This window comes from Portunus trituberculatus, chromosome 17 (assembly GCF_017591435.1).
Source record: "Portunus trituberculatus isolate SZX2019 chromosome 17, ASM1759143v1, whole genome shotgun sequence".
NCBI lineage: Eukaryota > Metazoa > Arthropoda > Malacostraca > Decapoda > Portunidae > Portunus > Portunus trituberculatus.
In genome coordinates, this window is record NC_059271.1 from 5,643,571 (window position 1) to 5,669,765 (window position 26,195).

A 26,195-nucleotide genomic window follows, 5' to 3' on the forward strand; every position below is an offset into this window, starting at 1 on the left:
GCGTGATGTCACAAAAGAGAAGCCATGCAGCGCGCTATTGGTCCACTGCTGCCCCTACCCCCATTACACCCAAAATATTGCCGACCGCCCATTGAAAATACATGAGGACGTCCGAGTTACGTTCCTTATTTTCCATCTTATGTCCATCTTTCGAGGCTGCCTGCCATATATGTGACCGTGATAGACTCGCAATAGTCGTGACATACTGTGCCACGAAGATTTGGACGGTGAATCATACACATAAGAGATAATACATTGTTTTCCAGCTTTGGTGGACTTGGGTGAGAGGTGGGAAGCTCTTTCATGAGGCAAACGTATAACTTAACAAGATCATGTACACATGTGAATATACATGTGCATGTATAGATGTAGACATGTACATATACATGTGCATTTGAATGAAGAATAAGTAAACTGCATATCAGGTGAAACTTGGCCTGAAGGTTGATTTTTCTTGATAAAGCAATTACTTATTACGTCAAAATTCTCTCTCTCTCTCTCTCTCTCACACACACACACACACACATTAATTAATATATATATATATATATATATATATATATATATTTTTTTTTTTTCTCTCTCTCTCTCTAGCTTTTATTTAGGATGATGTGTGAGTTTGTGTCACTGTGCGTTGGAAAAGCATCAGTCACTGAAATTTTACTCCACTATTTGTTACTTATCATGCATTAAACGAGAAAAGTAATCTTTTTGCCGTAATTTCTCCCAGAAACCTCTTACTATATTTTTCAATATTGTGTCTTATTTCGGACTAACACCGTTAATAACAGGTTTACATGAAGAATCTAGGAAACTTTGTTGCCTAGCAGCAGGACAAATTACTTCATTGGAGGGGGGGCTCCCTTGTGATGTCTTAATTTGAGGATTTAATCCTTTAATCCGCCCACTGCATGGCTTCACTTTTTTTTAGTACAGCGGGATACGCGCACGGCGTCTTCATCAATACAACCTCCTTGGTACAGCCCTATCTTGGTGATATTTTGTAACAATTTATGAGAGGTAAGGTCCACTATAATTAGTTTTTATTTTCTTCTTCTTCTTCTAGAAGGTACCAGTTGTTCAGATCACCCCATATAGGGGGTAATTACAAGAAGGCATGAGGGTGCTACAAGGACCAGCCGAAGGCACTAGTAATATATTCTTCACCTCTTGCCTATGTATATATATACTACTTATACCATTTATTAAGTGTAATAAACTTCTTCCATCAATTCTAAACTGTAAAACAGTTTCATTCTTCAGTACGTATAGCTAAAACATGTCACAAAAATAGACTGCGCACAAGAAATCGAGAGTACTCCGAACAGTTCAGTACACCCGTTCGTTTTGCCCTCGACATGTAAAAAATATTGATACATTCATAGTGGCAGAGGAAGTGTCTGGTTGGTTATTGTTTTCCTCCTACATCATGGTAGATACATTGTTTTTACTATTAAGAATAACACCACTAGAATCAGCATGTTTTGGTAATCACAAAACACTGTATTATTAGTGAAAAAAAAAGTCAGAAAAAAAAAATAATAAATATTGTCTGGTATCGTTATCCCTCGTGACACCAACAATGCTCTACCGACATAGGGCCTCATTTTCTTCCTTTAATTTTAACGGAAACTTTTTCATTATTAATAGGGCAGACACTATGCATGTTGTTTGTTACACCCTAAGTAAGATAAATGTAGATATGGAGACGGGTCACTATGAGCTCCGCTGAACCCTGCAATATACAGCTATAGGTAAATATAACTAGTACGTAAATACCTGTTTCATTTACCCCAATCTTACCATACATGTACTGTACCTACCAGCTGACCTGCATATACTAAGTGTACCTTATGATTAGGGGGAGGCTGACATGATCCCCCAACTCCCTCCGTTATTGTACATATAATATCATGTCACACATACACACATCATCTCTTATTAAATAAGTACCTAAAAAAAGGGCATTTGTAACTTTCCCTGGATTACTTCTATAATACAAATCAGGAATTCCATGTTCTCCTTCATTTTATAAATAAATAAAATAAACATCTAGCTATTTCCTCTATCCAACCACTAAGAGACTGATTCATAGGAAACCTTTATTCTTTACTCTTATTTACAAACCTTGAAAATTCCATGGTTACAAAATTATACATTTCAGTTGCATTCTTGTTTGTGCTCTGAAAATATACCAGCTAGATAAATACCATGGTGCTGACATAAGATTCTGTAGTATTTGAGTTGAGACTAGTACCTGCTAAGCAGTCTTGTTGTTCAGAGCAGATAGGTATTTATATATATAATGATGTTTCCTGCAGGGATGGCCAAGTTAAAGCTTGACAGCTTCTTGCAGCTTCCCTTACTTCCTTATGTTCTTACAATCATGATGATCCAGTCTGAAAGGAATTAGAGACCATTGTTTAGATTAGGGAAAGATGAATGAATGAATGAATGTGTGTGTGTGTGTGTGTGTGTGTGTGTGTGTGTTTACACAGTTGTATATTACAGGGTTCGAGCAGGGCTTATAGTGATCTGTCTCCATACCTACTTTTTATCCAACGTTTCACACTTTCCGCTGCTACAATCTTTTCACTCAAGCTGTTCCAGATGTACACCATCCTGTGTAGAAAACTAAACTTTTTAATGTTCCTTGAGTACTGACTTTTAATGATCTTGGAGTGTCCTCTTGTTCATCTATCTCCATTCTCTGTCAATGATACAAGGTCTTGTCTATCTATCTTCTCCATATGGTTTACTAACATATACATCGTTATTAGATCCCCTCTTTTCCATCTATCCTTCAAAGTTGTAAGTTCCATTTCCTTCCATCTTTCTTTATAGGGAAGATCCTTTATTTCTGGCATCATCTTTGTAGCAGTCCTTTGGATTCTTTCTAGTTTCCTGATGTCCTCTGCTTGTATGGTGACCACACCACTGCTGCACATTCTAATCTAGGCCTTATTATATATTATAGTGGTTATGATCTTTTTCATCATACTTATATCCATGTAAATGAATGCCACCCTGATATATGTTAGTGTCTTGTATGTTGAAGCAAATAACACATTAATGTATCTTTCTGGAGTCAGGGTGTCTTGTATTATCACTCCCAGGTCTTTCTCTTCACTCCTTTTCATTATAATCTCTTCTTCCATTTTGTACTCCAACATAGGTCTTCTATTACTTTTACCCTTTTCCATTACATGGCACTTCTTGGTATTAAATTCTAGTTTCTACTTTGGCTCTATTCCCAGATCTTGCCAATATCTTTCTGCATTTCATTCAGTTCTCAATGTTCCTTAGTACTCTCAAAAGTTTTGCATTGTCTACAAATAAAATTATATACCTACTTAAACCCTCATGTATATCGTTAATATATACAGTGGAGACTCAATACTCGAACTTAATTAATTCCAAATGGCTGTTTGAGTACTAAAAAATTTGACTATTGATACCTATAAATCAGATAATTCGTTCCAATCTTAGTAAAACCAAGTTTATAAAAATTTCAATGTTTTTTTTTTTCTTTCAATTTTGTTTTATACATACTGTAAATGAAGGCTGGTGATGGATAACTTAAAAGAGGAGGGGAGAAGAGTAGGAAGGAGGAAGAGGGAGGTCATCAGAGGATGAGTCACCATCCATGAAAACGTCCTGTGTAACTTTTCTCATGTGTGATTCCTGTGAATCCACTAATGGAGTGCTGTGGCTCACTAACACTTGCACTCTCACCAGATTCCTTATTTTCATCACTGCTAAACCTCTTTGGTGCCACTGTAAGTTTGTAAATGGAAAACTACCGACAGAACGCAGAATATTGTTGTTTATCTCTAGACTACGGTAGGACTATACTCAAACCACGCTATGGAGTCACTTTGGGTGGGGCCGCAAAAAGGGGACTTCCCAGCTACAGCGTTGCCAAATCTCACCCAGTACTAGGGCAATTAAAAAGGATAAGATAGCCTGACCCTTTTAAGCCTACACCACCCCACCACCCACCTCTCTCTCTCTCTCTCTCTCTCTATCTTCTTCTTTTCTTCTAAGTAGTTATATACGTTGTATACAAGTTCTTTCTCTCGGCTGTGTATTGGTCCACCACGATTCGTGACGCTTCCTTCCATCTTGCTGGGTGGGTGGCCAGGTGATGAATGAATGACCCTGATCCACCTTAATCCCCGACCCCTGACCTGCCTGCCTTCCCAGACCTACCTGACAACCCCGCAAAATAGCGTTGCCATGTGTCGTACTATTTATGTATGTATACTAATTGTTATTATCTATATTACAATACTACAGTGCATTCATAACACTACAAACCCTTATTGAATCTAAAAAAGTATTTAATGGGAAATAAAACATAAGAATAATTAGTAAATAGGTGACGAATGACACGCAGTAATATGTACTGGGGCTGATTTGGCATAGTGGCGAGCCAAGGATTTACCACAGCGTCCACACCCAAAGTGACTCCATAGCGTAGAAGGGCTATAGTGATGCGCACCACCATCCAGTATACCGGTATTGCAGTAATACCGGTATTACCATAAACATGGCATCCAAACGGTACAGTGGCGACTGCGAGAAGGGAGATGACAGAGCTTTGTATACGACCAAATGTACAGCCATTTGATTACCAGATATTTTCACAACTAATAAGCCTTTGGTATTAATGTAAGTTTATAAATGAAAAACTACAGATAGACCATGGCATCACAAGTCACAACTGGTGGAGGGGGAGAGGGGATGCCAGGGAGTCTTTGTTTACAACCACGGGTGTGGATGTTCGACTGTAAGATATTTTTTCGAGTATTAAATCGAACTTTTGCGTTCGAATATTGAAAAGTTCAAGTATTGAGTCTCCACTGTACTTGAAACATAATTGGTGCCAACACTGAACCATGTGGTATGCCAATTGTAACTATTCTCCAACTTAATGGGGTATCTCTTATCATTGTCCTCATTTTCCTATCAGATAAGTAGTCCATCATCCAGCTTAAGATATTTTCCTGTATTCCCCAATGTGTTCTATCTTCATAGCAGTCTTTTGTGTGGTACTCTATCGAAAGCATTTTTAATGTCTAGATACACTCTGTCAACCCATTCAGCTCTCCCTTGTAGTACTTCATTTATTACTCTTGTATTAGAGCTTATTAAATTTATTATGCATGATCTTCCTTTTCTAGAACCAAACTGGGAATTATTTATTATTCAGTTTTCCTCCAGATATTCCAACCATTTTTCTTTAATTACAATTTCACAGATCTTTCCCACAACACTAGTCAGTGTCACTAGTCTATAATGTAGAGACTCGGTCTTTTTTCTTCCTTTGTATATCAGGACTAAATTTGCTCTTTTCCATTCTCTTACTGTCTTCCCTTCTATTAGAGAGCAATTGATTACATCCCAAATTAGTTATACCAGTTATTCTCTACATTCTCTCAGTGTCCATCTTAACACTCCATCTGGCACCATTGCCTTTCTTACATCCATCTTTTCTAGTAATTTGTTAATTTTCTGTTTATGCACCACAACGTTTCTTAATCCTTCCTGTGTCGCTTCATTCCTCTTCATTAAATATTGATTTAAGGCTCTCAATCATAAGTTCACTCATTTCTTCTGTTGTTTCATATATCCTATTTCTCTTAATTACCTTAGTGATGGTCTGTTTGTCATATTTTCATTTATATATTTACAAAAAAGCTTGGCTTCCTCTTCACATCTCTTCACTACATCCTATTCAAATTTCTTTCCTCCTTCCTTCTTCTAATGAATTAATTTCGTGCCTCTTTATACTGCTTCCTATTTTCTTAATTTTGCTCCTTCCTTAATTTTTTTCCAAGCTGCATCCTTACACATTTTAGCTTTTGCACATATAGCATTATACCACATATGTTTGCTCTCTTTTACTATGTATTCAGGAACATATCTCTTTAATCTCTCATTATACTTGTCTAGGAATACATCACAGTTCTCTTGGACTGTCTTCCCTCTCATGGTTTCCTCTCAATCAATGCTACCAAAGTAATTTCTTAATCCTTCAAAATTTGTCTTGGCATGATTTAATCTCTTTTGCTTGTGTCCCAGCATGAATGTTTACTTCCATTTCTTCCCAATTTACATGTTTGCAGTTTAGATCCCCTACAAGTAGCACTCTTCTGCCCTTGCTTAACATATTGTCCAAGCAATTTAGCAGTTCATTTTGCATTTCTTTATGTACATCAAGCTTCCATAATATTAGTCTTTGGTGGTACATATGTTACTAGGATACTCCTTTTTTCCTTCTCACTGGTCCTAATTGTTATGCTTAAAACCTCTGCCAGTCAATCTCTGTACTGTACTTCCTCCACGTTTATATCCTCTCAAGTCATTATCAACATTCCTACTTTTCCCCTTCTGTCTCTCCTCCAAGCATTATATCCCTGCTCTCTAAATTTACAAGGATGTCTTCACTTAATTCTGTTTTTGTTATGCACACCACGTCCGGTCTTTTTCCAACATATAATCTCTCATTTTTACTATTCCCGAAATCAATCCATCAACATTTGTATACATAACTCTTAGTGTATTTCTTCCCCTTACCAGACATACCATTTCCTCAGTCTCATGTCTAAAACTCTCCAATAAAATTTCTTCTTCTCTGCCTCTGTCTTTCTCTTGCTTTTTTTCTTTAGTTTCATTCCTCAGTTCTCTCTCTCTCTTTTCCCTTTCTGCCTGGTTCATATCTCTCTATCCAAATGTTTTTATATTCTGTTTTTCCAGCAAGTTTCCCAGTCCTCACTAGTATTTCTTCAACTCTTACTTGAGATCTCATTTTAACTTTTTAGTGGCATTTTAGTTCCCTCACTGTATTTTCCAAGTTTACATATTTCTTCAGTTTCTTTCTCAAGACCCTGTTCCTCATCCTAAACCACTGAAATAATTTTTTAACCATTTCTTTCTCCTCCTTTTCTCTCACAAATTTCACTGGATTTTTCTTCCCTTGTAGTTCGAATATAACCATACACTTCTTTTTGTTCACCGTGTCTCTCATTAGCTCTTCCTTTTCTTTAATTACTTGTAAACTGTATCCTTGGTTTCCTCTTGTATCTGTTGTTTGATTACTTTTGCAAAGCTAACTTTTTCATCTTCACATTCTTTTTTCCATACCTTCTTCCACTCTTCCAATTTAGTTTCATTCATTTCTCCTTCTCTAGTCCCCACATCCCCACCTTAACACCATCTGTTCTCTTAGTCCTTCCAATGCCGCTTCATAACTCTTGCACTTTTCCTTAAGGGCACTGTTTTCCTTTTCTCTTTGTTTGCCATCATTGCCTCCTCCAATCTACCACATTTCTCCACTAGCCCTCAATTTTCTTTGAAGAGCTGATCCTGTTTCTCCACTATTCTGGCTAGCATTTCCCTTAGGCACCTAACTTCTGTTTTCACAGCTATTATTTTTCTCATGTTGGTCTTTTTCTCTCTAAAGCCCAAGAACTCCCTTGCACCACTAAATTCTTCCAATTGCCTCAGCCCCAGCAGAGTCTCAATTATCCTGCTAGTCTCACTTCTGGCCCTCACGCTATTGTTTTTGTCTACGCTGCTAGCCACGCCATCCACACTTGTAACATCTTCCACTGTTTGTTTGTACTGTTTCACCACAGTAATATATCACAATTTTGGAGACAGGAAACTAAAACTAGCCCCCTCTCCCCCTGTAATACATAACAAGGCTGTTTTGCTCGGAGAAGTCATAATCCAGTAAGGAGCAGCTGTTTGTACTTCCTTTCTGTGCATGCATGTTAACAGTGTCTGCTACAAGAGAACAAAAATTGTCTATACCATAACCTGAAATTTAAGTGGGGAAGATACAAAAAAAATAATGCACATGATATCTATTGCTTATTCTTTTCTTTTATATTAGATTTCTTATCTTTTCTCTTTCCTTTATGGCTACCAACATGATAAGCAAAAGGCTAAATACACAATATTTTCAGTTAGACTATCTTAGAGGAAACTATAGCTGAAAAGATATTTTCTGTAAGAATTTACCAGAGTAAAACAAATAAATAAATAACATGTCTCATACCTCTGAGAAGGTTGGAAAATGATGTTGATGGAAGTGATGAGGGATGAGCAGGGCATTTACTTGGGTCCCAGCATGTCTTCTGGCCGCACCCACTGGTTAAACTGTTCCTCTGTCAAGTAGTCTAGCTTAAGGGCTGTTTCTTTCAGGGTGGAACCTTCTTTGTGGGCAGTCTTAGCAATTTTGGCAGCCTGAGGAAAAAATGTAAATTGGAATGCAGGGAAGGGGATAGTATGGACTGAAACACACACACACACACACACACACACACACAATGGGACCAGATGAAGTCTCAGGCAGAATACTGAAAGAATGTAGGGAAGAACTAGCAAGTCCTATATACAACATCATAAAATGCTCAATAGAAAATGGAACAGTACCAGTAGAATGGAAAAGAGCTGAGGTGGTTCCCATATATAAGAGCGGAAGGAAGGAAGAACCTTTAAATTACAGACCAGTATCACTAACTATAGTCCGTTCATCCAAAGATTCCAGGCCCAAACTGCTAGTTCGGTTGGCAGCCCTGCCCATCCCCGCCGCCACTAAATCTTCCCGACACTTAAATTTTCTTCAAGTACATTTATATTTCTTCAAGCTACAAACTTGTATATCTATTGAATTAAGTGAAGAAAAATAAATGTACTTGAAGAAAATTTAAGTGTCGGGAAGGTTCAGTGGCGGCGGGGGTGATCAGGGCTGCCAACCGAACTAGTATTTTCGGCCTGGATTCTTTGGATGAACGGACTATAGTGTAATATGCAAGATGTGTGAAAGAATAATAAAGAAACAATGGATTGAGTTCCTTGAAGACAACAAATTAATATCAAATAGCCAATCTGGTTTTAGAAAAAGACGGTCGTGTGTAACTAATTTACTGAGTTTCTACTCTAGAATAGTTGATAGAGTACAAGAGAGAGAGGGATGGGTTGACTGTATTTATTTGGATTTAAAAAAAGGCATTTGACAAAGTGCCACATGCAAGATTACTGTGGAAGTTAGAGGAGAAGGGTGACTTAAAAGGAAGCACATTGAGATGGATGGAAAGTTATTTGAGGGGGAGAGAAATAAGGACGGTAGTTAAAGATATGAAGTCCAAGTGGAGAGCAGTAGAAAGCAGAGTGCCGCAGGGGTCAGTATTAGCACCAATACTTTTCCTCATATATATAAATGACATGACAGAAGGAGTGAACAGCTACATAAATCTGTTTGTGGATGATATGAAACTGTGCAGAGTTATAAAGCAAAAAGAGGATTGTGAAATATTGCAGGAAGACCTAAATAAGATCTGGGAATGGAGCAAAAAGTGGGAAATGGAATTCAATGTGGACAAAAGCCATGTCATGGAAATGGGAAAGAGTGAAAGACGACCCGTAGGAATCTATAAGATGGGAGATGGAGTAGAACTGGAGAAAGTAAAATAAAGGAAAAGGACTTAGGAGTGACGATGGAAGAAAACAATCAACCAGTAAGCCATATTGATAGAATTTTCAGAGAGACATATAATTTGCTAAGGAATATTGGAGTAGCATTTCACTACATGGACAAAGAAATGATGAAGAAATTGATAAGTACTATAATAAGACCCAGATTGGAATATGCAGGAGTAGTGTGGACCCCTCATAAAAAGAAACACATATGGAAGTTAGAGACTACAAAAAATGGCTACAAGAATGGTTCCAGAATTTGAAGGGATGACATATGAGGAGAGACTAAAGGCTATGGATCTACCAACCTGGAACAGAGAAGGAGAGAGGGATCTGATACAAGTTTATAAATTGATCAACGGAATGGACCAAGTGGATAATGAGAAACTGATCCTGAGAGAAGAATATGACACTCAAAGCACAAGACTGCATAGTAAAAAGCTGAGGAAGGGAAGATGTGTAAGAGATACTAAAAAGTATAGTTTCCCACAAAGATGTGTTGAGACATGGAACAGTTTGAGTGAAGAAGTGGTGTCAGCAACAAGTGTGCATAGTTTTAAAGAAAAATTGGATAAGTGTAGATATGGAGACGGGGCCACACGAGCATAAACCTCAGGCCCTGTGAAACTACAACTAGGTAAATACACACACACACACACACACACACACACACACACACAAACATAGATGGATTTAAATCAGGAAACTTGGAAGTGAGAGATTACATATTGGAAATAGGACTGGATGTGGTATGTATAACAGAAACAAAGTTAGGTGAAAACATGCAAGTGAATTTTAAAGAGCAGGGATATAATGTTTGGAGGAGAGAAAGAAGGGGAAAAGTAGGAGTAGTGATAATGATTCAAGAGGATATATACGTGGAGGAGGTACAGTACAGAGATGGACTGGCAGAGGTTTCAAGCATAACAATTAGGACCAGTGAGAGGGAAAAAAACAAGTATCATAGTAACATATAAGCCACCAAAGACTAATACATGGAGGCTTACTGTACATAAAGAAATGCAAATGGAAGTGGTAAATTGCCAGGACAGAAGAGTGCTACATGTGGGGGATCTTAACTGCAAATACGTAAATTGGGAAGAAATGGATGCAAACAGTCATGCTGTATGTTGGAGGGAGGAAGTGTTACAACTGGCAATGGTAAACATATTGGACCAATGGGTAAAGGACTATACAAGATAAAGAGGGGAAGAAGAACCATCTATGCTGGATTTGGTATTTACAATAAAAATGGAACCTTGTCCAAGCATCAAATATCATAGCCAAATAGAAAAAAGTGATCATGTGGTCCTAGAAATTAATCAGAAAATTTTGAAATGCAATGAGGAACACAAACAAAAACAACGGAATCATGTTAAGTCAAATTTTGGAGTATTAAGAAGTTACTTTGGTAGTATTGATTGGAAGAAAATTATGCAAGGCAAAACAATTCAAGAGAAGTATGATATATTCCTAAACAAGTATAATGAGGGAGTTAAGAGATATGTTCCCGAATACATAGTAAAAGAGAACAAACACATGAGGTATAATGCTCTATGAGCAAAAGCTAAAAAGTGTTATGATGCAGCTTGGAAAAATTAAGAAAGCAACAAAATGAAGTAAGTAAGGAGCAGTATAAAGAGGCACAAAACGAATACAATAGAATAAGAAGGGAGAGGGAGAGAAATTTTGAAAAGGATGTAGTGAAGTGATGAAGAGAAACCATCACTAAGTTAATTCAGTGAAATAAGATACAGTGGAGACTCAATACTCGAACTTAATTCGTTCCAAATGGCTGTTCGAGTATTAAAAAGTTTGATTATTGATACCTATAAATCAGGTAATTCGTTCCAATCTTATCAAAACCTCAAGTTTACAAAAATTTAAAAGTAATTTTTTTTTTTTTTTGTACATACCGTAAGTGAAGGCTAGGGATGGATAACTTAGAAGAGGAGGGAGAAGGGTGGGGAGGAGGAGGGAGATGACCGGAGGATGAGTCACCATCCACGAAAACATCTTATGTAACTTTTCTCCTGTGTGATTCCTGTAAGTCCACTAATGAAGTGCTGTGGCTCACTAACACTTGCACTCTCACAAGATTCCTTATTTTCATCACTACTAAGCCTCTCTGGTGTCATCTTAAGTTTCTAAATGAAAAACTACCGACAGAATGCAGAAGATTGTTGTTTATCTCAAGCTTGCGGTAGGATTAGTGATGCGCACCACCATCCAGTATACCAGTATTACAGTAATACCAGTATTACCACTAATACAACATCAAAATGGTACATTGGTGGCTGCGAAAAGGGAGATGATACAGCTTAGTATACAACCAAATGTGCGGCCATTTGATTACCAGATATTTTCACCACTAATAAGCTTTTGGTGTTAATGTAAGTTTATAAATGAAAAACTACAGATAGAATGCAGGAGAATGTTATTCTGATGACCGCGGCAGCACAAGTCACAACTGGTGGAGGGGGAAGGGGGACGCCAGGAACCTTTGTTTACAACCATGGGTGTGGACGTTCGACTGTTAGGTATTTTTCAAGTATTAAATCAAATTTTTGTGTTTTGAGTATTGAAAAGTTCGAGCATTTAGACGTTCGAGTATTGAGTCTTCACTGTATATGAAGCACTGGAAGATATTAATGAACTTATGAATAAGAGTTTTAAATCATTATTCAATGAAGAGGGAGAGAGTTCATAAAGGCAAGCAACCAAGAAACACAGGAAGGATTAAGAAACATTGTGGTGCAAAAAAACAGAAAATTGCAGAATTACTAGAAAAGGTGGATGTAAGAAAGGCAATGGGGCCAGATGAAGTGTCAGGATGGACACTGAGAGAATGTAGAGAACAACTGGTGGAAGCAATTTGGGATATAATCAACAACTCTCTAATGGAAGGGAAGGTACCAAAGGAATGGAAAAGAGCAAATGAGGCCCCACCTGTGAGAGGGGGATAAACCTCATGACCCTACTTTCAAGAAAATCGCGCTCAAAGTTTTTCAATTCTCATGGTAATGAAAACGGCCACAATGTATAACTATTATATATGAAATGAAAGGTCTGGTCTAGCTTTTTCTCGCTATATGATTTTTATTACATAATAATAATTTTTATGCCCCAGTACATTTTGTTTACCACCCTACCGTGAATACCTAATAAAATATTATTCCTTTTATTGTATTTCTGATTGTAAGCATTCTATGGTGGATTCTCATCCTTTATACTGGCTTGAGACAGTTAAGTTCATCATTAGGAACTCTTTTTTGTTCCAGATAATGCCCTTAGTGGATTTACCAACCAAATAAATCACCATCTAACTGAATAAAGAGGGTTGATTGGGGATTTATTTCCATCCCTCCACCCACACACAAGGTTGGTGGTCACAGTGATGGAATTTCTGTGACACTTTACTTTTGGTTCTCCCACTGGTGCTAGTAGTCCAGGATGTCATCAGCTGGTCTGTTTGTGTGAAGGTGGCATAGGAGGCAATGAGCGGAAGAGCGGCGCACATGATTGGCTGGCTGTGGGGCATGGCAAAATCCTCCGTGCTGATTGGTTCGGCACATCCATCCACTCGTGAGGCTTGTCCCTCTCTTGCAGGGATTTCGGATACTTAGTCTGGCCAAATTTTTTCACCAAGTTCCCCAACTTTGGGCCTAAATTTTGCCAACAGTAAGGTTGAATATTGTGATGCCGACACTTTCACAAGAATTCTACACACCTTATCAACAAGTTCCCTCCCGTAACTCAAAACCGGCAACTTTGAGGGTTATCCCCCTCTTGTGGGTGGGGCCTCAAATATAGTCCTAATATACAAAGGAAGAAAAAAGACTGAGCCCCTAAATTATAGACCAGTGTCACTAACTACTGTTGAGGGAAAGATCTGTGGAACTGTTATTAAAGAAAATGGCTAGAATATCTGGAAGGAAATGAAATAACTAATAACTTCCAATTTGGATTCAGAAAAGGAAGATCATGTATTACAAATTTACTAAGCTTTTATACAAGATAAATAGATAAAGTACAAGGGAGAGATAGATGGGTTGACACAATGTATCTGGATACTAAGAAGGCTTTTGACAAAGTGCTACATAAAAGACTCCTAATGAAAATAGAACACATGGGAGGAATAAAGAGAAATATCTTAAATTAGATGACAGACTACTTAAGTGATAAGGAAATGAGGACAATGATAGGGGACACCTCATCAAGCTAGAGCACAGTTACCAGTAGCATACCACAAGGTTTGGTCCTGGCACCAATTATGTTTCAAGTATACAAGAGGGTTTATCAAGCTAAAGCACAGTTATCAGTAGCATACCACAAGGTTTGGTCCTGGCACCAATTATGTTTCAAGTATACAAGAGGGTTTGAATAGCTACATAAATTTGTTTGTAGACAATGCAAAACTTTTGAGAGTAATAAAGAACATTGGTGATTGTATGGAATTGCAGAAAGATACTGACAAGATAAGGGAATGGAGCCAAAAGTGGAAATTAGAATTTAATACCAGGAAATGCCATGTAATGGAAATGGATAAAAGTAATAAAAGAGATTATAATGAAAAGGAGTGAAGAGATAGACCTGGGAGTGATTACACAAGACGCCCTGACTTCAGAAAGACACATAAAAAGACTATTTGCTTCAACATACAAGACACTAACTAACATCAGGATGGCATTCAATTACATGGATAAAAGTATGATGAAAAAAAGATCATAACCACTATGATAAGACCTAAACTAGAATATGCAGCAGTGGTGTGGTCACCAAACAGGCAGAAAGACATCAAAAATTAGAAGTCTCCAAAGGACTGCTGCAAAGATGGTCCCAGAAATAAAGGATCTTCCCTATGAAGGAAGACTGAAGGAAATGGAACCACCAACTTTGAAAGATAGACGGGAAAGAGGGGACCTAATAACGATGTATAAGTTAGTAAACCATATGTAAAAGATTGATAGACAAGACTTGGTATCACTGATGGAAGATGAAGGTAGACGAAGAAGAAAACATCCCAAGATCAAGAAAAGTCAGTGTCTGAGGAACATTAAGAAATTCAGTTTTCCACATAGGACGGTGAACATCTGGAATGGATTGAGTGAAGAGATTGCAGCAGCAGAAAGTGTGCACAAATTAAGGGAGAAGTAGGATAAATGTGGATATGGAGACAGGTCACTATGAGCCCCCACTCAAACCCTGTAATATACAACTTAGTATATACAACTAGGTAAATACACACACACACACACACACACACACACACACACACACACACACACACACACACACACATTGTTAAAGGTAGCAACAAATAACTTGATGACACAGTGGGTGAGATCACCAACAAGGTGCAGGGGACAAGATGTTGCAGCAAGGTTGGATTTGGTATTTACCAGGGGTATCTCTCTAAAAGAGGAAATTGAACATGAAAGTTCCTTGGGGAAAAGCCATCATGATGTCCTAAGCTTTGAGCTGGATACAGAATTAAGCACGAATAAGATTGTGGAACGCAGGGAGGAAAAATTAAATTATACTAGGGCAAATTATAACCATATAAGGGAGTTCTTTAATGAAATTGACTGGTCCGTGGTATACCAGGAAAGGGATATGCAATTGAAGTACGATAAATTTATGGATTTGTATAACTCTGTTGTGAAAAAGTTTGTGCCATATTACAGAAAGAGGACTTTAAATAATAAACAGTGGTTTAATAGAAATTGTGAAGAAGCAAAAAAGAACAAAGAAAAGGCATGGAAGAAACTTAAGAAAAACAGTGATGTATTATCAAGGAAGGCTACAAAACAGCAAGGAATAGATATGTTGAAGTAAGGAGAACAGCACAGAAGGAATATGAACAGAGGGTGGTGGAAAACTGTGATAGTGACCCAAAATGTTTTACAAATTCATAAATGGAAAACTAAATAAAAGGGAGGCAATAGAAAAGGTAAAAACGGGAAGAAGTATATGAAGATGCTGGAGATATAGCTGAAATTTTGAACGACAACTTTTGCAAAGTGTTTACAAAGGAGGAGCATTTTATGGGAGGAAGGCCTACGGAAATAAAGCAAATGCAGGACATCATGGTTACTAAGGAAGATGTAAGGAAAATTATAAGCAATCTGGATATTAATAAATCAATGGGGCCTGATGGCATATCTGGGAGGTTGCTAAATGAATGTAAGGATCAATTGTTGAACCCCGTATTTGATATTGTGGAAACCTCCATACGAACAGGATTAGTCCCGAAAGAGTGGAAAAGAGCTGACATTGTGCCTATATATAAGAATGGTAGTAGAATGGAACCGCTAAATTATAGACCAGTATCGTTGACTAGTATATTGTGCAAGGTATGTGAAGAAGTAATTAAAGCTAAGTGGAGTGAGTATCTAGAAAGTGAAAACATTCTGAGTGAAAGGCAGTTTGGTTTCAGAAAAGGAAGATCGTGTGTATCCAATTTATTATGTTTTTATTCAAGAGTGACTGACATACTACAACATAGAGAGGGATGGGTGGATGCTATCTACCTGGACTTGAGAAAGGCCTTTGATAAAGTACCACACAATAGACTGATGTGGAAACTAAAGATGATTGGAGGAGTAAATGATAAACTAGCAAAATGGATGGAAAATTACTTAATGGGAAGAGAAATGAGAACAGTGGTGAGAGGAAGGAAGTCCGAGTGGAAGAAGGTAACCAGTGGAGTTCCACAAGGGTCAGTGCTGGGTCCCATCATGTTTTTGATTTATGTTAATGATATGCCAGTAGGAATTGACAGTTACATGAACATGTTTGCGGACGATACTAAAATTATGAGGAGAGTAAAGAATGTGGAAGATTGTAACAAGTTACAGGAAGATCTTGATAAAATATATGAGTGGAGTAAAGAGTGGCAGATGGAATTTAATATAGACAAGACCCATGTTATGAAAATGGGAAGAAGTAGATACAGACCAAACAGGGATTACAGGCTGGGTGATGAGAAAATTAAAGAGACCAATGAGGAGAAAGACTTAGGAGTAACCGTGCAAAACACTTTGTCACCGGAGAAACACATTAACAAGATTTTTTGGAAAACATACAACATGCTTCAAAATATTGGCCTTGCATTCCACTACCTAGATGAAGGAATGATGAAGAAGATATTATGTACCTTAATAAGACCCCAGTTAGAATATGCAGCATGTGTCTGGTCACTGCATATGAAGAAAAATGTGAAGAAGGTAGAAAGGGTACAGAGGCTGGCAACAAGGATGGTACCAGGACTCAGGGAGTTAGACTATGAGGAAAGACTGAGGAAGCTGGGGCTGACCACATTAGAAGAGAGAAGAACAAGAGGACACATGATAACTATGTATAAATTGGTGAACAAGATTGACATACTGGATAGAGAGTTGATAAAGGTGACCACAAGTAATCATCTCTGAGGACATGGGAAAAAGCTAACAAAGGACATCTGTCTAAATGACGTGAGAAAATACAGTTTCCCGCATCGTAGCATTGATAAGTGGAATAAACTGAGCAGTGATGTCGTTGACACGGTGTGTGTCAATCAGATGAAAGAGAGATATGACAGGAATGGACAAGGAGACAGGACACAGAGAGCTTAGCTCGGGCCCTGTAATACACAAATAGGTAAATACAAATAGGTAAATACGTAAATACACACACACACACACACACACACACACGGCCCGGTAGTTCAGTGGTTAGAGCGTTGGCTTCACAAGCCAGAGGACTGGGGTTTGATTCCCCAGCCGGGTGGAGATATTTGGGTGTGTCTCCTTTCACGTGTAGCCCCTGTTCACCTAGCAGTGAGTAGGTACGGGATGTAAATCGAGGAGTTGTGACCTTGTTGTCCCGGTGTGTGGTGTGTGCCTGGTCTCAGGCCTATCCTAAGATTGGAAATAATGAGCTCTGAGCTCGTTCCGTAGGGTAACGTCTGGCTGTCTTGTCAGAGACTGCAGCAGATCAAACAGTGAATTACATGCATTCAAAATTGGAATATTACAATATGGATGAATTATTTTGGGTATTCATCTACAAAGAGCAATTCTATAATTAAACTATTTGGACTAAGAAGCATTATTTCACTATTATGTTTGGGAGTTGCGTCTGCTACTGAATGGGTAGAGAGTTTGTAAGTCTAGAGTGCAAAAGGATAATTATATTTCTTTACCTTATCATATCCAATGTGGGGGTTGAGAGCTGTGACAAGCATCAGGCTTTCATGGAGAAGTTTGTCAATCCTTTCCCTATTGGCCTCAATGCCAGTGACACAATTGTCCACAAAGGCATGGCAACTGTCTCCTAAAAGTCGGATGGACCTGGAATTGCATCACAAATATTAAAGGCTATTAACTATGTTACATAAAAAAATTACGTAACATAGCTTTTATACACCCAAACTGCTTCATAGCTGTGATACTGACAGCCAAGGGAATTTAAGCACAAACACATACTCAGCTGTGTATGTATCAAAAGTTTAATGCTAGGATTACAATTATTCAATCCAAAAGTCATTCTTATCCTATCCATAAATCCTGCAGATTTCATCACTGACTCTAAAGCAACAAACATTGAAGGGCTGCTGCTGCTGTGTCTGAACAGAGACACAGCTCATTAATTAATATTTAAACTTTATGAATTTTAGAGCATATAGAGACTGCTGAGAATGTACATGATTCAACTACAACAAAATATTCTAACAAACTAAGGGAAGGTAAGCAATAAATGGTACCTCAGCACATTGGCCACCATCATTGGTTTGAAGACATTCAATTCAAAGTGACCATTGGAGCCACCCACTGTGACAGCCACGTGGTTTCCCATCACCTGAGCAGCAACCATAGTGATGGCCTCACACTGTGTGGGATTCACCTTCCCTGTGAAGACAAGAACCTCTCACTTTCCATTTTACCTTATGATCAATTTGCCACATATGATTGAGCATAGCTTTTCTTCTCAAGTAATCACACACAATTCCTGACATTTTGATCACAACTGAAAGCAAAAGAAAAATATCAAAAGATATAATATAAACAGCAATTCATCACATTAATGTACTTCATAAGCAAAAGAGTGATCCAAATGTGCATCTTCTAACCTGGCATGATGGAGGATCCTGGCTCATTCTCTGGCAGTGACAGTTCCCCAAGACCACAGCGGGGACCTGAGGCCAAAAACCTGATATCGTTGGCAATCTTCATGATGGAGCAAGCAAGTACATTGAGGGCTCCAGACACCTCAACCATGGCATCATGGGCTGCCAGTGCCTCAAACTTATTGGGTGCAGTGACAAATGGCAGTCCAGTCAGCTCTGACACCTGCATGATAGGTAGTAAAACTTTAACAAAGAGAAATATTACATTACTAAGATGCAGAGACTTAGAGAGAGAGAGAGAGAGAGAGAGAGAGAGAGAGAGAGAGAGAGAGAGAGAGAGAGAGAGAGAGAGAGAAACTGTAAACACATAAAAAAAAAAAAAAATTTGCATATTTCACTAGTATCATCAAAATACCTTGGCAGCCACTTTCTCAGCAAAACCAATTCTGGTGTTGAGTCCAGTGCCCACAGCTGTGCCACCTGCAGCAAGCATGTACAGACGGGGCAGAGTGGCCTTTACCCGCTCAATGCCAAATGCAATCTGCTGGGCATATCCTCCAAACTCTTGGCCTAGAGTGAGGGGAGTGGCATCCTGTGCAATTCAGAAACCAAGATCACAGTATTACAAATTTCTATTATCTCTGATACCAATTATACATTGTCCTTGAAATAATACAGACCTTGGCCATCTACTTAGTAAAAATACAGGCATACTTTCCATTGGTATTCTGTATCTAGTATAATATTCTATCTAATGCTTTGTTTCAACACTAATCTACTGATGGTCTTTTAAAATCAGGGGTGACTGGAGGATATCATCTCAAAGATTACAACCTTCACTCATCATTCTTCTGTTACCATTCACACAAGAAAAAAATGAATATAGTGATAGAAAATTTGCTTCAAATTCACTCATTCTTACAGTCTCTGATGAAAGCATCAGTACAGGTCAGTAAACTTTATGATCTGCTTATTTAAATGCATATACTGAAACTGTTAATTCATTTTTAATATGTAATTGAACATATTTTTAATATATAATACTGAGCTTCAAGTATATAATTCACTGTTGGACAACCATCACTAGTACTGTCATTACACCTAACACTACTACTATCATTACTGTTGCTATTGCTGCTATTACTACTACTGCTGCAACTACAAAACACTTGCATAACTGACACATGTAACAACCAATATCAAACCATCACAAGACTAATACTTATTGAATATTTCTCTAGAAATATTAAAGAATTTTCACTACCTGAGTGTGGGTTCGACCAATCTTGACAATGTCTGCAAACTCCTTGGATTTGTCATCCAGAGCCTTATGAAGAGCTATCAGGCCAGGCAGAAGAGTATTGTGAATCTCTACAGCAGTGGCAATGTGCATGGCTGTCGGGTAAGTGTCATTGGAGCTCTGTAAGTAGCAAATTTTGGATAAGGAAAATGTTGAACTTATACAACATTATCTTTTTCAATGATAAATTTAAGAATGGGTGCTGAAATTACCTGGCTCTTGTTAACATGGTCGTTGGGGTGGACAGGTGTCTTGGAGCCAAGCTGTCCTCCCATCATTTCTATAGCACGGTTAGCAATGACCTCATTGGTGTTCATGTTGGACTGTGTGCCTGAGCCCTGCATGAAAAACAGAAGATAAGCACTCACAATCTGCTGAGTTCCAGCATATGTTTGCTTGAGACTTTAATTAAGAGTACACTAGCTAAGACCGACATTAAAAATATACAATAAATGAATAAATATATAAATAAATACCTGAAATCCACTAATAGCTTTTTAGATGTGTTGTACACTGGAAAATATACATAAAAGACTACATAATTTCCAGGTGATAAGTGATTTAACAGAGCAGAGTCAGGAACATTGTGGCATCTACTTAGTAGATAATACTGAATATATGACATGCCTACCGTCTGCCAGATGACCAAAGGGAAGTGCTCATCATACAGCTTGCCACTAATAACTTCATCTGCTGCTTTAGAGATGGCATCAGAAACCTTAGGATCAAGGCCAAACTCCTTGTTGACTTGTGCCGCTGCCTTCTTCAGGACACCAAAAGCCTTGATCACAGGTAACTGCAGAAAGAGCATGTTTTGGTAAACCAACATAATTTTTCTTTATTTTTGTCTGTATATCAAATTGCAGGTTTCCCTAATGATACACACTACTCTCTCTCTCTTTCTCTCTCTCACAATTATTGCAGAGTGGATATTTTAACCCCTAAAGGGTGAGTGGTGTCTATAATTGATGTGCCGTTTGTGGGCTTAATGTTAAATTGCAGTGCTTTTTGGGGGGACTATGAATATCCTCCCCTCACAATGATGTTTCTCTCCGAGCCTCAATGTCCTGTGAACCATACTAATGACAATGGGGAGTAAAAATAATTTATCTTCCTGATTCCTCGGATGAGAATAAGCAACATGTAACTTCCACTTCACATAAGGGCAAATATGCTTAAAAACTGCCTTAAAATACTATTGGTAGAGTTTAAAGCTATTCTCTCAAGTCTCTCAAATAGTTTTACCAAAGAAAATATAATACTAATTGTAGTAGACAGTGTTTTGCTCACGTACATCCTCCTAAAGGTGACAATTGAAAATTTTTTCTTATGTATTATTATGCAACAGACAGCTATACTATTTCCTTTAGTGTATCTACAAAAATTATAGATTTAAGCATTAATGTGAGTGAGTGACTGAGAGAAACTGGTGAGTGAACCAGATAAAGGAGTCTTGTGTATCACTGAAAAGCACACAGCCATCCAAACATAGGCTGAAGAAATGCTGAAAGTTACTTCACTTCACCCTGAAAGTTCAGGTTTGCAGGAGACTAGAGGGGAATTGATAAGGAGATTGACGATAGAATTGATAAGTGTGATGCTATTTAATTTTCTATTTATTGGTCAAGCTAAAATTGAGAAATTGGTGACAGAAAGTAACCAATTTTTGCTGAATTGTCAGAGCTAGTCCAGGAGGGTTAAAAAAGAAAAGAAAAGTTGAAGAAAGGAGATATATGAATGACAAAAAAGCTTCACACAGAAATACTAATACCTGGAATAGACTTGGAGAAATGGTAGAGATGACAAGTGTACATAATTTCAAGGAAATAATATAAGCGTAGCTCAGGTACTAGAACTACACTAATAAAGCTGGATAAATATACTGACACACTCTCACATACAAGCACATTCACACATACACACGCACACACCTCACCGGCATGCGTTCATTTTCTCCTCCGATGGGGAAGTTCATTACAGAGCGAACAGTTTGGGCACCATAGTACTTGCTGTTGGGAACCTCCAGCTCTCCAAAGGTGTCATACTCCTTGCGAACACCCTCCTGAGCAGCCTGGTAGTGCGAGAGTGAAGGTGAGGCATGGAAATGGTTAATAATATGCATGCATTATTCACTTTGAAGAAACTAGAGAAGGCTCATACTAATAATGACCCACTCAAGGAATCTCTGGGTGATGGTCTATGTAGCATTCAACTTTTTCTCTGAGTCCTTTATGAGACTAAGGATATAACTTATATAGTACTGTCTACCTCTTACACTTAAACTTACCTTGCTAAATTAGCATCAAACTGATCTTTATTAAAGAAACACTTATTGATCTTGAACATCTCTTGAAATCTCATCCAGGTGTCATAAGGAACAAAAGATAAAATAAATAACATACATTCTACTTGCTTGTAAAATTTAAAACCTGCTTGTGTTGTAAAAAAGAAGGATGGGCAAAAGCAATCAAAGTGTATGATGCAAGAGGAGGACCTACCATAAAATGTGAGGAAAAAATGCTGAAATACTTTTGAAAAAGAAGGGACAGGATAATGAGGGAGCTGCACAGTGCAAGGGAGTGTATGCACAGGAGCAAATGCAGACCTGATTATTCCCTTAACAGGTCTCGAAGGATCTTAGTGGGGCAAATTACCAGCGTAGATTAAATCATGCCATTGAGAGTTAAACATCTTTATACACCACACTGTGCTTCAATAAATTGTTTTCGGGATGCACTTTTATACTGGTTTGATTTTGAAATTTACAAGTGCAATCTTTCACCTCTCATTATATATACATTCCCTCACAAACAACAAAATCAAAGATGATTATGTAATCAGTACAAACAACAGACTGGCTGTGTGACAATAAGAGACAATTTTAAGTGTATGCAAAAGCCAAGAAGGAATTGTCATTAGTTATCATAGTCTCAAATATAAGACAGAAAGATAAACATGAAAAACTGGTTGTACAAACATGGAAGCAAAGGAAAGGCACAGAGGAGCACTTTACAAAGAAGATAATTACAAAAAAAATTATGAAATAAGTAACAAAACAGTGAAATGAAAAAGATATTACAAGACAACACAAGAATGTATTGTCAGCACTGACATATGTAAATCAAGATAGGGTATTGAGAAAAGTCAACAACACAAGACCTAGGCAGCGAAAGGGACTGATTTGATTTGAAAAGAGTTTGGGGGTGTGAACAACAGTTATCGATGGTCAGAGCAATGAAAATAATTATGTACATGTACATATGATAATCTATAAAGTCTAGTAGAGATTAAGGATTTAATTGTGGAGTAGAAGTACTGAAACACACACACAGCACTCTAGCAGAGACTGGACATCTGCAAAAAATCTATAAATGGGACAGAAGCCATATGTGTGAGAAAAGACTCCTAAAATAAGGAGAATTTTAGAATGCTTAGTAGAGACACTACTGGTGTGGTTATACCTGTTGAGAGTTCTGAGAAGAAAGTTAAAATATACACAACATATAAGAACATGCTGTACATTTAGATAGTGTGTAGTCTTGTTGGAGACTAATGTTGAGTGTATACATATCAAAGATGACAAAAATTTCAAAGCACTGAGTGTGACAGCCAAGTATAGAGAAATAAAAATCCAAACAAAGTTATTACTGGTTCTAACCAACATACTCATAGGTTGGTGCATTTCACTACATTAATATCCACTATTCCAAACAGGTACTCAATCAGGATAAAGATAAGTAGCTAATGACAAAATACATATGAGCATGAGTGTGATGGTCTGTGCACATGTAGCTGCTTGACCTATCCGTGCATTGAGACTCTTGCAAGTAGAGATTTTGTTCAAACTATAAGCAAAGCTGACCTTGAGAGGAGTCCCTTACCTTGTTGAATTTAGTTTTCCCTACTTTGGTTTTCTGATGGGAGAAAAGGAAAGCATAAGACATCAATATTCACCCATGAGCTGAACAAATGTCTGCAATACTGACAGAGATGGAGGTCACTGGTGTTCTCATAGTCAAAGTATCCTCTAACATATCTCTGCCTTGCACTAATTTAACATATAAGGTAATAAGTTCAACCATACATCTTAAACCACATAATCTTTTCAATCCTTGTGGTTCCATGGTGGTTTAGGAATAAAGCAAACTGGCAATGCTATATATCTGTAAATCAATATATGTATGCACCTGAACATGGAGTTTATAAATATTGTAGTGTCATACATTGCCTTCAGTAACATGCATTAAGTATCTCACCACTAACAAGCATTTACACATAAAAACAAACACTGAATATTATACATGTGCTAATATGTATCTACCAACAGATTTACTGGATATGTAGTAAAAGGCACAAAATGAAGTTCAACTGTAGGTTTTGCTCCCAATGCACATTTCTTCAGAAATATCACAATAATATGTATGTGGAAATGCTAAGACAGATAATCTTACCAATAGCACCTCCTAACAAAGCAGTAAATTACTGACATTTAGTGATGAAGTAGTTTATGCCTAATATGTTTTTTGTGGTTTTATTTGGCCGGCAGCCTTGGTGTGTCCTACACAGACTCTCAAAGTTTGGTAAGTGCCTCCCAAAACACAAAGTCCACAATGATGAAGCTTGTCGCCCTGCTCACAAGCAAGGAGAGTTATGCATGTGTTCAGGTGTTGGTGAGCATGCAACCACTGTGACGTAGTACAATGTGATGTTGGGGGTCCTTGGAGGGATCTAGGAGGGCACAGCTGCTCCCGAGTTTGCTTAGTCCAGGAGGGGGGTGTGGGGAAGCACAGCCCCCGTGCTATTATAGAAGGTCTGGGAGGGTACAGCCCCCTGCTAGATGTTTAGGTTAGGTAAAGACCCAAGGGGGGTGTCTGGGGGAAGCAGCCCCCTGAGCTAATTCAGGCTAAGAGGGTCTGTAGACTTTTTTTGGACCAAATTTTGCTAAATTTGTTCCCCACCCATCCCATATTCCCAATTCCCCATGTACCCCCAAGCTTGTTGAGGGGGGAAGGGGGTATTTAAAAATACTTAGGAGGTGCTATTGGTAAGAGTTACCACTAAGACTAATATGTTATTCACATGTATTAAGTGTATACCAATAAAATAAAACTAATTAGAAAACTGCAAAGTTGTGATATTCAAATGGAAGATGACATAATTAGACATTTGCTTGCCTACTCAAAAGATTGCTTTAAATGATCTATATTACTATTTCATATTTATCTATTTTTCTGTGGATGCCACATGAGCAGTGTGGCTTCCTCCCCCACTCAGGTTATTAGTGGTTAGGTCGGGGAGCCCGCCAGAAAAGAATACTATCAAACTCGAAACAGGTCATTAAGCAATCGTTGGACTACTGAGTACCAAGGCCTAGATTGATTCAAGTATTCGGATCTTGCCACATACGCTGCATCTTCCAGTTTGGTGTTAGAATGTTGAATCTGTTTGGTTACAATTTAATCAGAGTGGTGACGGTGAATGGCAAGTCCAGCAGGTGAGGCAGGTATGGATGGGGCCAGGGACAGTTGGTGAAGTCTCATGGATGAAGCAGTCCCAGGCAAGGTTGTTCATTGCCGCTGGCTACTACAGCTCAAACATATGCATAAATAAGTGACTGAGACACCTAGCAACAGTGGCAGGGTAGGTCACAGAGGGAACTGCGGATGACCGGCCCTGCAGAATCCCAGTCCTCCTCTTCTCTCCCTGCCTATTGTCACTTGCCTGTATGCATTACTTTGTACAAGTCAGCACTTACCATGACTGAAGAAGTAGCGAGCCCCGCCTGTTGTTGATGCAGACGCCCACTGAGGGCATGGGCGAGGCGAGAAGCCCTGTTGGATGCTGCTCGGAGGGCTGCCATCACTGCTGTTGCTGCACTAGGCATGGGTCTGGGGCTGCCAGCACCGGGGAGTGTTTGGGAGGCGAAGGCTTACGTGACGTCTTCAAAACAAGTCACATTCCCCATGTAATAATGTAACCTTACCATCTCCCACAGCTTAAGACAAGGGAAACACAGATAGATTAGACCCCGGTTTATTTTACACCTCCAATCCTTTGGTGTGACGTAATATGTTGCCAACTTGCCAGAGGCTGCAAGACTGCAATGAAATATCGCGCTTCAAGAAATGAACAACTTGATAAAGAAATTTTGTAAAATAAGCTGATATGACAAGATAATCAAGACAGACGTCGAGTAAGTTTTCGTGAGTGACTCACTGCTGAGATAAAAAGATATGTATGGGTCACTGAGGAATAAAAAAAATATATATATATATTGAAAGGATATTATGTAACTTG

The 26,195-nt window shown here is 38.3% G+C and overlaps 1 protein-coding gene across 2 annotated transcripts; it reads right to left on the reverse strand.

Moving 5' to 3' along the window:
- Positions 1 to 2,088: 2,088 nt before the first annotated feature.
- Positions 2,089 to 25,906, reverse strand: LOC123505249 (fumarate hydratase, mitochondrial-like). Of its 2 annotated transcripts, XM_045256468.1 has the most exons (12): positions 25,654 to 25,906; positions 23,780 to 23,812; positions 21,835 to 21,969; positions 20,530 to 20,694; positions 20,111 to 20,236; positions 19,863 to 20,018; positions 19,014 to 19,190; positions 18,602 to 18,821; positions 18,236 to 18,380; positions 17,675 to 17,822; positions 8,069 to 8,256; positions 2,089 to 2,399 (listed from the first exon to the last, which is right to left on the reverse strand). In XM_045256468.1, the coding sequence occupies exons 1-11, from the start codon at positions 25,780 to 25,782 to the stop codon at positions 8,125 to 8,127; spliced, it is 1,566 nt and encodes a 521-aa protein (XP_045112403.1). In that variant the 5' UTR covers positions 25,783 to 25,906; the 3' UTR covers positions 2,089 to 2,399; positions 8,069 to 8,124. The 2 variants fall into 2 exon arrangements, with proteins under 2 accessions (XP_045112403.1, XP_045112404.1); XM_045256469.1 differs by lacking the exon at positions 23,780 to 23,812.
- Positions 25,907 to 26,195: the final 289 nt, after the last annotated feature.

Bases quoted from the DNA above. Each gene is read 5' to 3' on its own strand.
- LOC123505249 (XM_045256468.1), bottom strand. From the start codon at position 25,782: ATGCCTAGTGCAGCAACAGCAGTGATGGCAGCCCTCCGAGCAGCATCC. The intron at 19,191-19,862 runs GTAGTGAAAATT...TGAATTGCACAG, and splicing joins TTGGTCGAACCCACACTCAG to GATGCCACTCCCCTCACTCT. The intron at 17,823-18,235 runs GTACCATTTATT...ATGCAATTCCAG, and splicing joins ATGGTGGCCAATGTGCTGAG to GTCCATCCGACTTTTAGGAG.